The sequence below is a fragment of the Equus przewalskii genome, chromosome 22 (genome assembly GCF_037783145.1).
Source record: "Equus przewalskii isolate Varuska chromosome 22, EquPr2, whole genome shotgun sequence".
NCBI lineage: Eukaryota > Metazoa > Chordata > Mammalia > Perissodactyla > Equidae > Equus > Equus przewalskii.
In genome coordinates this window covers 35,245,238-35,259,122 of record NC_091852.1, presented here as the reverse complement: position 1 = coordinate 35,259,122, position 13,885 = coordinate 35,245,238, and the positions used below count along the sequence as shown (strand labels likewise).

The following is a 13,885-nucleotide window of genomic DNA, read 5'->3' as shown; positions in this document are numbered from 1 at the left end:
AAATAAGTGATTATAGTATCATTGTAGGATGCAAGGTTAATATACAAAAGTCAACCCCTTTTCTATATACCAGCAATGAACAAGTGGAATTTGAAATTAAAAGCAAAATATCACTTACATTAGCATCCCTAAAATGAAAATATTTTGTTATATATCTAACAAAATATGTACAAGGTCTATATGAGAAAAACTAAAAAACTCTGATAAAAGAAATCAAAGAAGAAGTAAATAAATAGAGAGATATTCCATGTTCATGGATAGGAAGACACAACATTTTCAAGATGTCAGTTCTTCTCCATTTGATCGATAGATTCATTCTACCCCAACCAAAATCTCAGAAAGTTATTTTCAAAGATCCAAATTAGCCAACACATATTGAAGGAGAAGAACAAAGTTGGAAGACTTACACTACCCAACTTCAAGACTTACTGTAAAGCTACAGTAATCAAGACAGTGTGATACTGGTGAAAGAAAAGATAAATAGGTCAATGGAACAGAACAGAGAGCCCAGAAGCAGACCTACATAAATACAGTTAATTGATCTTTCATAAAGAAGCAAAGCCAATACAATGGAGATAAGTCTTTCTGACAAATTGCGCTAGAACAACTGGATATCTACGGCAAAAAAATTAATCTAGACACAGACCTTACACCTTTCACAAAAATTAATTCAAAGTGGATCACAGATCTAAGTCTAAAATGCAAAACTAAAAAACTCCTAGAAGATAACATAGGAGAACTTCTAAATGACCTTGGGTAATGCAATCACTTTTTAGATACAACACCAAAGGCATGATCTGTGAAAAATAATAATTGATAAGCTGGACTTAATTAAGATTCAAGACTTCTGCTCTGTGAAAGAAAATGTTGAGAGAATGAAAAGACCCATTCTGCCATAGACTAGGGGAGACACTTGCAAAAGACACATCTGATAAAGGACTGTTATACAAAATATACAAAGAATACTTAAAACTCAGCAGTAAGAAAGCAAACAACCTGGGGCTGGCCTGATGGTGTAGTGGTTAAGTTCAGCACACTCCACTTTGGCAGCCCAGGTTTGCGGGTTCAGATCCCAGGTGTGGACCTACACAACTCGTCAAGCCACACTGTGGCAGCAATCCACATACAAAATAGAGGAAGATGGGCACAGATACTAGCTCAGGGTCAATCTTCCTCAATCCAAAAAGAGGAAGATCAGCAACAGGTATTAGCTCAGGGCCAATCTTCCTCACCAAAAAAAAAGCAAGCAAGAAAGAAAAAGAAAACAAACAACACAACTAAAAAATGGGCAAGAGACCTGGGCAAACACCTTACTCAAGAAGACAAACAGATGGCAAACAAGCATGCGAAAAGGTGCTCCACCTCATATGTCATCAGGGATACACAAATTAAAACAACAATGAGATACCACTACACACGTATGAGAATGGCCATAATCCATAAAACTGACAACAAAAAATGCTGGCCAGGATGTGGAGCAATGGGAATTCTCACTCATTGCTGGTGGGAATGCAAAATGGTAAGGCCACTTTGAAAGTCAGTTTGGTGGTTTCTTACAAAACCGAACATATTCTCATTGTTCAATCCAGAAATTGTGCTCCTTAGTATTTACCCAAAGTAGTTAAAAATTTATGTCCACACAAACCTGCACACAGATGTTTATAGCAGCTTTATTCATAATCGCCAAAACATGGACGTAATCAAGATGTCTTTCAGTAAGTGAACGTATAAATAAACTGTGGTACATCCAGAAAATGGAATATTATTCAGCACTAAAAAGAAATGAGCTATTGAGCCATGAAAAGACATGGAAGAACCCTAAGTACATATTACTAAGAAAAAGAAGCCAATCTGAAAAGTCTCTATATTGTATTATTCCAACTATATGACATTTTAGAAAAGGTAAAACTACAGAGGCAGTAAAAAGATCAGCAGCTGCCAGGGGTTGGGGGGTGGGGAGGGATAAACAGGTGGAGCACAGAGGATTTTTAGGGCAGTAAATGGATATGTGGATGAATATATGTCATTGTACATTTGTTCAAACTCAAGGAACGTACAATACCAACAGTGAACTTTAGGGTAAATTATGGACTTTGGGTGGTTATGATGTATCAATTTAAGTTCATCAATTGTAATAAATGTACCTCTCTGGTGGAGATATTGATAATGGGGGAGGCTACACATGTGTGGGGGCAAGGGGTAAATGGGAAATCTCTGTATCTTATTCTCAATTTTGCTGTGAGCCTAAAACTGCCACAAAAAAATAAAGTCTTAATAAAAAATATATAATTTCATTGCTCATAAGTTCTACCTTAAAACTAGAACAGAGGTCAGCTAAGTTCTCTGACACTCTATAACAATGACTGCCTTTCTTCCAGTTTCCTATAATATGTTCCTTATTTCCATCTGAGACCTCTCCAGAATACTCTTAAGGTCCATATTTCCAGTATGCACCTTAAAACTCTTCCATAATCTACTCATTATCCAGTTCCAAAGCTGCTTCCACATTTGTAGGTATTTGTTACAACAGCACCAAACTCCTAGGACCCATATCTGTACTAGTCTGCTTGGGTTGCTATAACAAAGAACCACAAACTGGGTGGCTTAAACAACACACATTTAATTCCTCACAGTTCTAGGGGCTATAAGTATGAGCTCAGGATGCCAGCATGAGTCAGGTTCTGGTGAGATCTCTCTTTCTGGCTTGCACACAGTTACATGCTTGCTCTGATCCCTCATGGTAGAGAGAGCCAGCCCTGGTGTCTCGTCTTATAAAGGCATTAAGCCCATCATGAGGGCCTCTCCTCATGACTTCATCTAAATCTAATTACCTCCCAAGGCCCCATCTCCAAATACCATAGCATTGGGGGTTAGGACTTCAATATATGAATTTGGGGGGACACAAGTCAATCCATAACAATAATACACCTCTTGAAATACATTTTGTTAAACAAATATAGAGAGAAAATTAATAAAATAATAACTCACCTATTCATATATGAATGAATAATAAGGATCACTATGCTCTCTCTAAACACATTATCTCAGGGAGAGCTTTTTAGAAAATAAATTCACAGTATGTAAAATTCAGCAAACATTTACATTTGATATCAGTTGATACACACAATTATTTAATACCTAATATAAAGCATTCAAAAGATTTTCTAAAAGGTGCATTTATGGGTAGAGCTTCATTTTCTTTTACTAATATGGATTCTGGTAGTTTGCCTCTGTGTATCAATGCTCTTGAAATCTACATGATGACCTATATGTGACTACAAAGGAGTTTCCAAAGTCATAATACACTTAAGTAAAATTACTGGAAAAAAAGAGAATGGCATTTACATCTTGTTATTCTTAAGATTTGGGACTCATTTTTCACAAGTTTCACGTGAATTCTGAGTAAGGTTCTTAATTCAAAGAACTGAGCATTCAAACTGAAAAAATCAGTCAATATTGTTAGCTTTAATATATTTCTATACCTTGATGTTTACTTTTGCAATAGAGAATTGAATATGTTAGCAATAGAAAATGCATTGCTTTAATTAGAAAATAGTTTTAAGAAAATTTACCTTAAATATATTTTACTTTATTGAGTTTAATAATAATTGAAGTTAAGTGCTTCATCTAATAGTAGGTTCTTTATACACCTAAAAATGTTATGTAGCTCTTACATTTTTACTATAATATTTAACACCTAATCAATTTTTATCTTAGCAGTAGCCTTTATTAATTTGGAAAGAGAATTATTTTTATATCATTCTGTCAACAATGAATGTAATATCAGCAACATTCATGCAAATACTACATGTATGTATATATTCCTATTTAAAACGAACATTTTAAAAAAGTTTTATTGAGATATAATTCATATGCCACATTCTTCACCCATTTAAAGTATACACTTTAGTTTTTTTTTAGTATATTCACAAAAGTGTTCAACTACCACAACAATTTTAGAACTTTTTTTATTACTTTAAAAAGAAATGTACACTTTAGCAATCACTCTCATATTCTTCTTCCCTCCAGACCTAAGCAACCACTAATCTACTTTCTGTCACTATGGATTTGCCTATTCTGTATATTTCATATAAATTGAATCATAATTTGTGCTCTTTTGTGCCTTGCTTCTTTCACTAGGTATAATGTTTTAAAAAGTCATTCATGTTGTAGCACGTACCAATACTTCATTACTTTTTGTGGTTTAATAATATTCCACTGTGTGTATAAACCACAATTTGATTATCCAGTCATCAACTAATGGACATTTAGATTGTTTCTGCCTTTTGGCTATTCTTAATAACACTGCTGTGAACAATACTGCCTTAGTATTTACGATCTTCTTGTACAGAGCCTTACAGTAAGACAGAGGTGAAAGCTTAGGCTTTCTCACCTTTTCCTGAGCATGCACACAGCTCCACAAATGAATGTGTCCTCCAGATTCCCAGGAATATATCAGAGCTTTTCAAAACTCTTATGGACATCTCATTCCCAAGTTTTTCCTTTTAAGCTATTTGGTTAATATATTTTTTGACCTAAACTGGAATTCATCACCTCAGGCAGCCTGAAGTTAAAACACTTGCCTGTACTAGTTTGTGACAATCCCATCCATCTACTCCCTTGCTAGGAAGAAGGCTGTTCACACTGAACAAGATCAGAATCATCTTTTTAATTGACGTCTTCTAGGGAACCATCGGACAGGTTAAATGATGACAATTATTTGGGAATGAGGCTTTAAAGGAGCTCCAGCTCTATTCTGCTTCTTCCGGTAGCTGCCAGGCTGCATGGGGAACATGGACCATAATTTTTTCCCAGGCTACTGCTGAGCTGGGAGAGTGGGGGATGGGACTAAGGCAAATTAAATGCCACAAATTTTCCTGTTCTTATTTAGATTCAGCTATTTTTATTGAATAAACACTCCCTGGATCATTGCAAGTCTTTGGTTAATTTCCAGAGTTTCATAGAGGAATTAAAAGTGTTCCTCAATAAAATGCTTTACAGTTTCGGGTAAAATACTTTTATTTGATCTTGAATTTTTTTAAAAAATAAGGAATTCACAGTTTAGAAAACTTGTAACTACCTTGAGCCAGCAATTAATTGCCTTAGGAATACTACCCTGACTCTTAGAAGATCAGGTTTTGTACCCAGTGTTATGAAAATGTTGATTCCTGACAATTTTTGCCCATTTGTTTTCACTGACTTTATGGAGGAGTAAATATTCAAAGTCCTTACACTAATAGTGATACATACCACAACATGGATGAACTTTGAAAACATTATGATAAGTGAAAGAAGCAGACACAAAAGACCACATATTGTATGATTCCATTTATATGAAATGTCTAGAATAGGCAAATCCATAACGACAGAATGTATATTAGTGGTTGCCTAGGGCTGGGAGAGATGGAGGAATAAAAGGATGATAGCTAAAGGGTACAAGGTCTCTTTTTGAGGTTATGAAAATGCTCTAAAAGTGATTTTGGTGATGGTGGAAGAACTTTGTCAATATTGTAAAAACCACTAGATTAAATGAGAGAATTGTACAGTATGTGAATTACATTTCATTAAAATTATTCCCAAAAAATAATAATAGTGGGTGATTTGAAAGACAAGACAGAAAATCAGCAAGGATATGGAAGAGTTGAACATCATTATTAACCAACTACACTTAATAGGTATATATAGAGAGAGAGAACACTCGACGCAACAACAGCAGGATACACATTCTTCTCAAGTGCACATGGAACATTCTCCAGGATTTACTATCTATTAGGCTACAAAACAAGTCAATACATTTTTAAAAAACAGATCATAGAAAGCAACGTCCAGTGTAAGTTTGGAACATGGATGAGGTTTGGGTATAAGGCTACTCTGGGAATGAAGCCAGAACACAGTCCTTGTTGGTATAACTAGTATAATACTAATCCATTATAATTAAAACATTTCTAAGTATTGCTTGAATTGAAGAACTAGACATTAGAAGTAGAGAATTTAAGTGTAATTTACAATTATGTGTGAAAGTGCTTTAAAAATTATTTCCTAAAATAATGAAAAGAATTCTGTGTAAAACAACAAATTTCCAACAAATCATTCCTTATACAAACAAGTATGTTTAAGAATGGAGACTTAAGGAACAACCAATATTTTCTTATTCATTTGCTTTAAAATTAAATTATGATAACCAGCAGGAAGGTATAATGTGTCTAAAAATTGTTGCAGAAAACTCAATTCACCTGAGTAAAGGAAGCATAGATAGTTATAGGAACACATTAAGATATATTTATATTAAAATCTTCACATTTTATACTGGTATTTGCAAAGAGGAAATGAGGCAATTACTAGCTAATAATGTGATTTATAGTGATAAATTCAAAGTTTTAGACATGGACAAATGGGCAAGCTAAATGCATTTATGGAGCCCGCATTTAAAATTCAAGATATAACGCAATAAAGATCATATAAAAATGTTAAGAAGAGAAAAACTAAGTGGAAAAGGAATGATAGTAAAGTGTTTGGAGTTCTCTTTCTCATGTAGATTGTTCCTTATTGTAGACCTTAATAAAGAAATCTAAGTATTAAACTGAGTATTAAACATTATTGAGCAGTGCCTGGGAATTTTTTTTAACGCATAGCCACCTCTATCACAAATATGAACCAAACAACACATGTAAAACAAAATATCTGACTTTTATAATATACTCTATTATAACTATATTTTATTTAATTAACTTTATTTTACTTTACCTTTATAGTCTGTCTACTCGTCTGAAATCGTTGATCAGATGCTTGTTGCTGCTGAAGAAGCTTTTCATTGACTTCTTTGTATTCTTTAACAGACAATTCTGCTGTTTTTCTGGCATTCTGAAGTACACTGTTTTGTTGTTGCAAGGATATAATCCGCTCTCGTAATAAAATAATACTGCTACTTGATTTCTGGGCAGTTATATTTTTCCACTTTTCTCTGTTAACTATAAAAATAATGTGGTTCATAATATTTTAAAAATCACATTAAATTAAAACGATATTGTTAATTTCATATGCAGTCTTACCTCTGGTAGGAAGTGTTGTGTGTGAACTCTTTTGAATATTATCATTCTTCTTTTGAAAAGTTGGTTTTTTGGCATTCTTGTATTGATAATCCTAAATTTGAAGGTTTCATAAAAGTTAATTACTCAATAACAACCTCAAGAGAAACAACATAATAAATAATATTTCTTTACTTAACACTATATTTATTTATACCAAGTTAAAAGAAAATCCAGGCAATAAAATTCTATAATTAATACCAAGAACTCATCATATGTACACTAAAGTTGACCTAGCAGGCAGAATTTAGAAATACAGGGCTGGTCTGGTGGCACAGTGGTTAAGTTTATTTGCTCCGCTTCAGCAGCCCAGGGTTCACAGGTTCAGATCCCAGGCGTGGACATACACACCGCTCTTCAAGCCATGCTGTGGCGGCATCCCACAGACAAAATAGACGAAGACTGGCACAGACGTTAGCTCAGCAACAATCTTCTTCAAGCAAAAAGAGGAAGATTAGCAACAGATGTTAGCTCAGAGCCAATTTTCCTCACACATACAAAGAAGAAGTTACAAATACAAAATCAATCCCAAAGTAGTAGAAATTTAATCTAGGGACAGTTTAAAAACCTAGGGGTGCACACAGTAAAGGCAACAAAAATAAAATAAGAATATTTAATAACTTGTTCTCTGGGAATCTAGGTCCTTTTCTCACTACCGTTCTCTGTTGCATGTAGACTAATGAATCCCTTCTGATAAATGAAGTTAAAATGATGTTGATGATAATAAAGTAACTTTCCTCGAAGCGGTATGTTTTCCTCATGGCATTTCCATGCACTGAGGTGAAATAAAATGAAGCCATGTTGACTTTTTTCTTTTTTTTTTAAAGTCTTTCCTCTCCATCTCGAATCTTGCATGCTGCTTTCTAATGCTGGTTACGGTGGGACTGTGGGGTTTTTTTTCCTTTTTTAAGATTGGCCCTGAGCTAACATCTATTGTCAATCTTTTTTTTCCTTTTCCTCCCCAAAGCCCCCCAGTACGTAGTTGTATATTCTAGTTATAGGTCCTTCTGGTTGTGCTATGTGGCACACTGCCTCAGCATGGCTTGATGAGTGGTACTAGGTCTATGCCCAGGATCCAAACTGGCAAAGCCCTGGGCCGCCAAAGCAGAGCATGAAAACTTAACTACTCGGCCACGGGGCCAGCCCTCTCTTCCAAAATGTTTCACCAATTTTAAAAGCTTTCCCAAAGCAAAATTTTAAATAGGAATATCTTCCAAAAATATCATAAATCCTATTAATAAAATATGTGGTCTTGTTTAAGAATTTGTTGGCTGGGAAACAGAAACAATATCAATCTGGAAAACTATGTCTTTAAAAAATAAAGAAGTTTTTTTCAAAGACCCCATTTCAGGAACAAATCAATAATTACAGTAAAAATGGAAGGAAAAAATAAATTTGATCCAATGTTACTTTGACAACAAGCCACATATTTTATGTTCATAGATAATTAATTATACTATATTCTATATAAGGTATGGCCCTAAAGTAATAAAATTGATTACCTAACATAAATACCAGAAACTCCTGTCTAAGGTAAGCTTTTCCTTTAACCAATTGCCTTCTTTTAAACTATGTTTCATTTCTCAAAATATTTTTGAAATGCTTCATTTGAACTTGTCTTCAGCAGCAGGATATAAGATTATTTTTTAAAATGTTTCATTGCTTTATTAAGACTCAAGTGCCAATCATGTACTGAGCACTTAAAAAGATCCAAAATAGAACTACAAAATTACCAATATTAGTCATTAGACTTGGTATCAAATTAACTGGACCTAAAATAAAAAAGAACTGGGCTTTCATTTCCAGTATTATTATTGACTAGAAATTCAAAACAGTTCTCATATTTTGAAGTAAGCACACTTAAATGGCTTGCTAAGAGCACTTTTAAAAAAGCACACTTTTAACATGGTAAAATGTCAAGAGAAATGCTGCGGCCAAAAATGAAGTGAAAACAGGAATCCAGAGAGACAAGTAACCAACAATGTGGCCAGCAAAATACAGAAAAAGTGATAATCCCCAGTGGCCTTGAAATTCCATTTAAACAGCAACAGAGACTACAGAAGACAGGAAAGAAAGCCCAGGGCCCAATTCAAGAGAAGAAATTTGAGGTCACAAAGCTAGGACATTCTGTGTATCAACAGTCTGTACTTTTTTTATTGCTGAATAGTGTTCCATCATATGGATGTATCACAGTTTGCTTAGCCACCTAGCTATTGCAGAAAATTTTGGTTGTTGCCAGTTTTCAGCTATTAGAAATAAAGCTTTTATGACCTTTCGTGTATAGGTTTTCTGGATAAAGATAAATTTTCATTTCTGTGGGATAAGTGTTCAAGAATGAGATAGCTGGATTGTATGGTAAGTGAATGATTATTATTTTTTTAAAAGAAACTGCCAACTGTTTCCCAGACTGCTGTACCACTTTATATTCACACTAGTATTGTCTAAGAGATCTAGTTTCTTTGCATCCTTGCCAGCATTTGGTATTGTCACTATTTTTTATTTTAGCTGTTCTAACAGATGTATATCTCTTCAGGGTCTTAATCTGCATTTCCCCAATGGTTAGTGATGTTGAACATCTTTATACGTGCTCATTTGCCATCCATTTATCCTTTTCTGTGAACTGACTGTTCATGTCTTTTGCCTGTTTTCTAATTGGATTGTTTGATTTTCTACTACTGAGTTTTGAAAGAAGTCTTTATTTATTCAAGATATGAGTCCTTTGTCAGATATATTTGTAAATATATTTTAAAGGATAAATTGTGGTGTATTCAGGTTTGTACATACTTCCTCTCAGTCTATAGCATATCTTTTTTATCCACTTAATAGGGCCCTCTACAGCAAAAGTTCTTAATTTTGATTAAATATAATTTATTGATGTTTTCTTTTAGGGATCATACTTTTGGTATTATGTCTAAAAACTCTTCAGCAAGCCCTAAATCCCAAAGATTTTCTATGTTTCTCTCTAAAAGTTTCATAATTTAATGTTTTATATTTATATCTGTGATTCATTTCAAGTTAATTTTTGTATTAGGTGTGAGGTTTAGGTATAGGTCCATTCTTTGTGTAGGGATATCCAATTGCTCCAGCAGTATCTGTTGAAAAGACCATCCTTCTATTGAACTGCTTTTGCACCTTTGTCAAAAATCAGTTGTTCATACTTGAGGATCCATTTCTAGGTTCTCTATTCCATTAAGTAAGCAATAAACCTTTTCTTTCCCTCTTAGTGGGTGTTTGCGGTCATCAACCTTGACATCAAACTGAGTAGTGGAGACTGATGTCACCCTCTGTGGGGCAAACACAAAGTAGTTATCTTATTTTTTGGTTAAAATTTCCATTTGGTTCTTTTTTATATCTTCTACCTGTTTATTAAGACTTTCTATTTCATTCTTGAGAAGTTCTATTTCTTCATCTGTTTCAGGCCTATCTGTAACTGCTTGCCAAAGCATTTTTATAATAGCTACTTTAACATGCTTATCATATAGTTCCAACATCTGTGTCATCTTGCTGTTGGCTTCTGTTGACTGTCTTTTTTCACTCAAGTTGAGGTTTCCCTAGGTTCTTGGTATAATGAGTGATTTTTAGTTGTATCTTGGATATTTTGGGTATTGTGTTTCAAGACTCTGGATCTTATTTAAATCTTCTGTTTTAGCAGGCCTCCTCTGATCCCACATGGTGGGGCAAGGAGGCACCACTTCATGTTGCCAGCTGAGGAGAGAAGTCTAGTCTCTGCTGACACCCTGCTTGGAGAGGGGCACCTCATTACTGTTTGGTCGGGCTCCCCAAAGGCCTCTGCTGATACCACCCTGGTGGAGAGATCAAGCATGGCCTTGTTTCTGCTCCTCATTTGGCCTCCATCGAGAGGGGTTAGGAGCCTTTATAGATATGGGAGGTGATGAAAGTCCTCAACTCTGTACTTGGCCTCTGAAATCACCCTGGTAGGAAGGGAAAGGGCCATCTCTTTACTGCTACATGGGGATGGATGTCCAGCTCCCTTTGTGCCCTCCAATTACATGGATGGGAGGGAGTCTTTACCATTGGCTCCTCACTGATGGGTTGGGGGGCGGGCAGGGATGGAGTGCTTCCTCCTAGCAGGTAAGAGTGAAAGTCTAGGTTCCCCAGCAGGTCTTCACTGATGGGGGTAGAGGTAGGGTTATAATTTTTTCCACGGGTTGGCTAGAATAGGGCACTTATTGTACAACAGTCTTCTGTCTTGTTGGGTTATCCCTTTCCTGGTATTTTGATTAGAAAGAGCAGGATTTTACTGGGGGCTCTTATTGCCTGACCTACTGGCATTTCCAAATTGCAGGTTTCTTCAGCATTCAGGCCAGGATATACGAGGCAGAATGAAAATCCAAAGAACTCACCAACCTTGTTGTTTCTCAAGTCCTGAGATCCCTAGCTGGCCTGTCTTCTCTCTATTTTTCAGAGTCCTCTTATTGGTTTATTATCAATTTATATTAATATAGTCCCTATCATAATCCCACAGGGTTTTTTGTTAAAATTGACAAGCTGATTCTAAATTCATTTTGAAGAACAAAGAACCAAGAATACCGAAGAGACTCTTGAAGAACAACAAAATGGGGCACTTGCTCTATTATAAATCAAGACTACTATAAAATAACTGTAATGAGACAGCATGATATAGATAAATATACTGATGGAACAGAAGAAAAAGTCTAGAGACATATCCACAAGTATATGCAAATTTGATTAACAAAGGTGGCACTGTTGGAACACAGTGGCAAAAAATGAGAAACTTACATTATATGCAAAAATCAATGCCAGACAAACGTGAAAAGCAACACAGTAAAACAGATAATGCAGAAGAAGATAACAAGGAAGGTATTATAAGAAAATATCTAAGTTGGAGAAGGTAAAAAATTATTATACAGAACACAAAAAGTGCTATTCATACACGAAAAAATGAGATAAATTTGACCACATTAGAATTAAGATGTTCTGCTCCTCAAAAGACACCATTAAGAAGACCAAAAAGGGGGGCCGGCCTGCTAATGCAGTGGTTAAGTTCACACATTCCACTTCGGCGGCCCAGGGTTCACCGGTTTGGATCCCAGGTGCGGACACAGCACCGCTTGTCAAGCCATGTTGTGCTAGGCATCCCAAATATAAAATACAGGAAGATGGGCACAGAGGTTAGCTCAGGGCTGGTCTTCCTCAGCAAAAAGTGGAGGATTGGCAGCAGATGTTGGCTCAGGGCTAATCCTCAAAAAAAAAAAAAAGAAAAGAAAAAGAGCGAAAAGGCACAGCATGGAGTAGGGTAAGATATCTGCAGTGTATATAACCAACAAAGGGCTCATAAATAAGAACTGCAAATGAATGAGAAAAATACAGACAACTTATTTTTAAAATGGGCAAAGACTTGAAGAAGTAATTTACTAAAGAATTCCAGAGCCAGCCCTGATGGCCTAGGGCATAAAGTTTGGCACACTCTGCTTTGGCAGCCTGGGTTCAGTTCCAGGGTGCAGAACCACACCACTTGTCCGTCAGTAGCCATGCTGTGGTGGCAGCTCACATAGAAGAACTAGAAGGACTTACAACTAGAATATACAACTATTTACAGGGCTTTGGAGAGGAAAAGAAATAAAAAATAGGAAAAGAAAATTGGCAACTTCTCAGAGAAGGGAAACAATAGAAAGAATAAACAAATGGGACTTCATCAGATTAAAGAGCTTCTTCAAGGCAAATGAAAACAGGATTGAAACAAAAAAACAACCCACTAACTGGGAAAAAATATTTGCAAGTCATATATCTGACAAAGGCTTAATATCCTTAATATATAAAGAGCTCTCGCAACTCAACCACAAAACATCAAACAACCCAATCAAAAAATGGGCTGGAGACATGAACAGACATTTCTCCAAAGAAGATATACGGATGGCCAATAGGCACATGAAAAGATGCTCATCATTGCTGATCATCAGGGAAATGCAAATCAAAACTACACTAAGATATCACCTTACACCCGTTAGAATGACAAAAATATCTAAAACTAATAGCAACAAATGTTGGAGAGGTTGCGGAGAAAAAGGAACCCTCATACACTGCTGGTGGGAATGCAAACTGGTGCAGCCACTATGGAAAACAGTATGGAGATTCCTCAAAAAACTAAAAATAGAACTACCATACGATCCAGCCATCCCACTACTGGGTATTTATCCAAAGAGCCTGAAGTCAGCAATCCCAAAAGTCCTGTGCACCCCAATGTTTATTGCAGCACTGTTTACAATAGCCAAGACGTGGAAGCAACCTAAGTGCCCAGCAACAGACGAATGGATAAAGAAGATGTGGTACATATATACAATGGAATACTACTCAGCTGCAAAACAGAACAAAATCATTCCATTTGCAATAACATGGATGGACCTTGAGAGAATTATGTTAAGTGAAATAAGCCAGCGAGAGAAAGATAATCTGTGTATGACTCCACTCATATGAGGAATTTAAAACTATGGACCAAGAACAGTTTAGTGGATACCGGGGGAAAGGTGGGGTGGGGGGTGGGCACAAAGGGTGAAGTGGTGCACCTACAACATGACTGACAATCATTAATGTACAATTGAAATTTCACAAGATTATAACCTATCAACAACTCATTAAAAAAAAAAAGTTAAAAAAAAAAATGAAAATTGGCAACAGATGTTAGCTCAGGGTGAATTTTTCCCAGCAAAAAAAAGAATTCCAAATGGTCATTGATTACAAGAAAGTACTGAACACCTTATTAGCAATCACAGAAGAGCAAATTAAACCCACAACAATACACCTCAACATACATACAAGGT

The 13,885-nt window shown here is 35.6% G+C and overlaps 1 protein-coding gene across 6 annotated transcripts in view; it reads right to left on the bottom strand.

Annotated features, from left to right (window-relative positions):
- CNTLN (centlein) overlaps positions 1-13,885 on the bottom strand; it is a 321,501-nt gene that overhangs the window by 99,506 nt on the left and 208,110 nt on the right. For all 6 annotated transcript variants that reach the window (XR_011531332.1, XM_070589744.1, XM_070589742.1 and 3 more), the window contains 2 exons: positions 7,050-7,140; positions 6,745-6,968 (listed from right to left, as the gene is read on the bottom strand). Coding sequence is in view for 5 of the 6 variants with exons in the window: in XM_070589744.1 (XP_070445845.1) it covers positions 6,745-6,968; positions 7,050-7,140 (315 nt within the window). In the remaining variant the exon portion in view is untranslated. The remainder of the gene's footprint in view (positions 1-6,744; positions 6,969-7,049; positions 7,141-13,885) is intronic.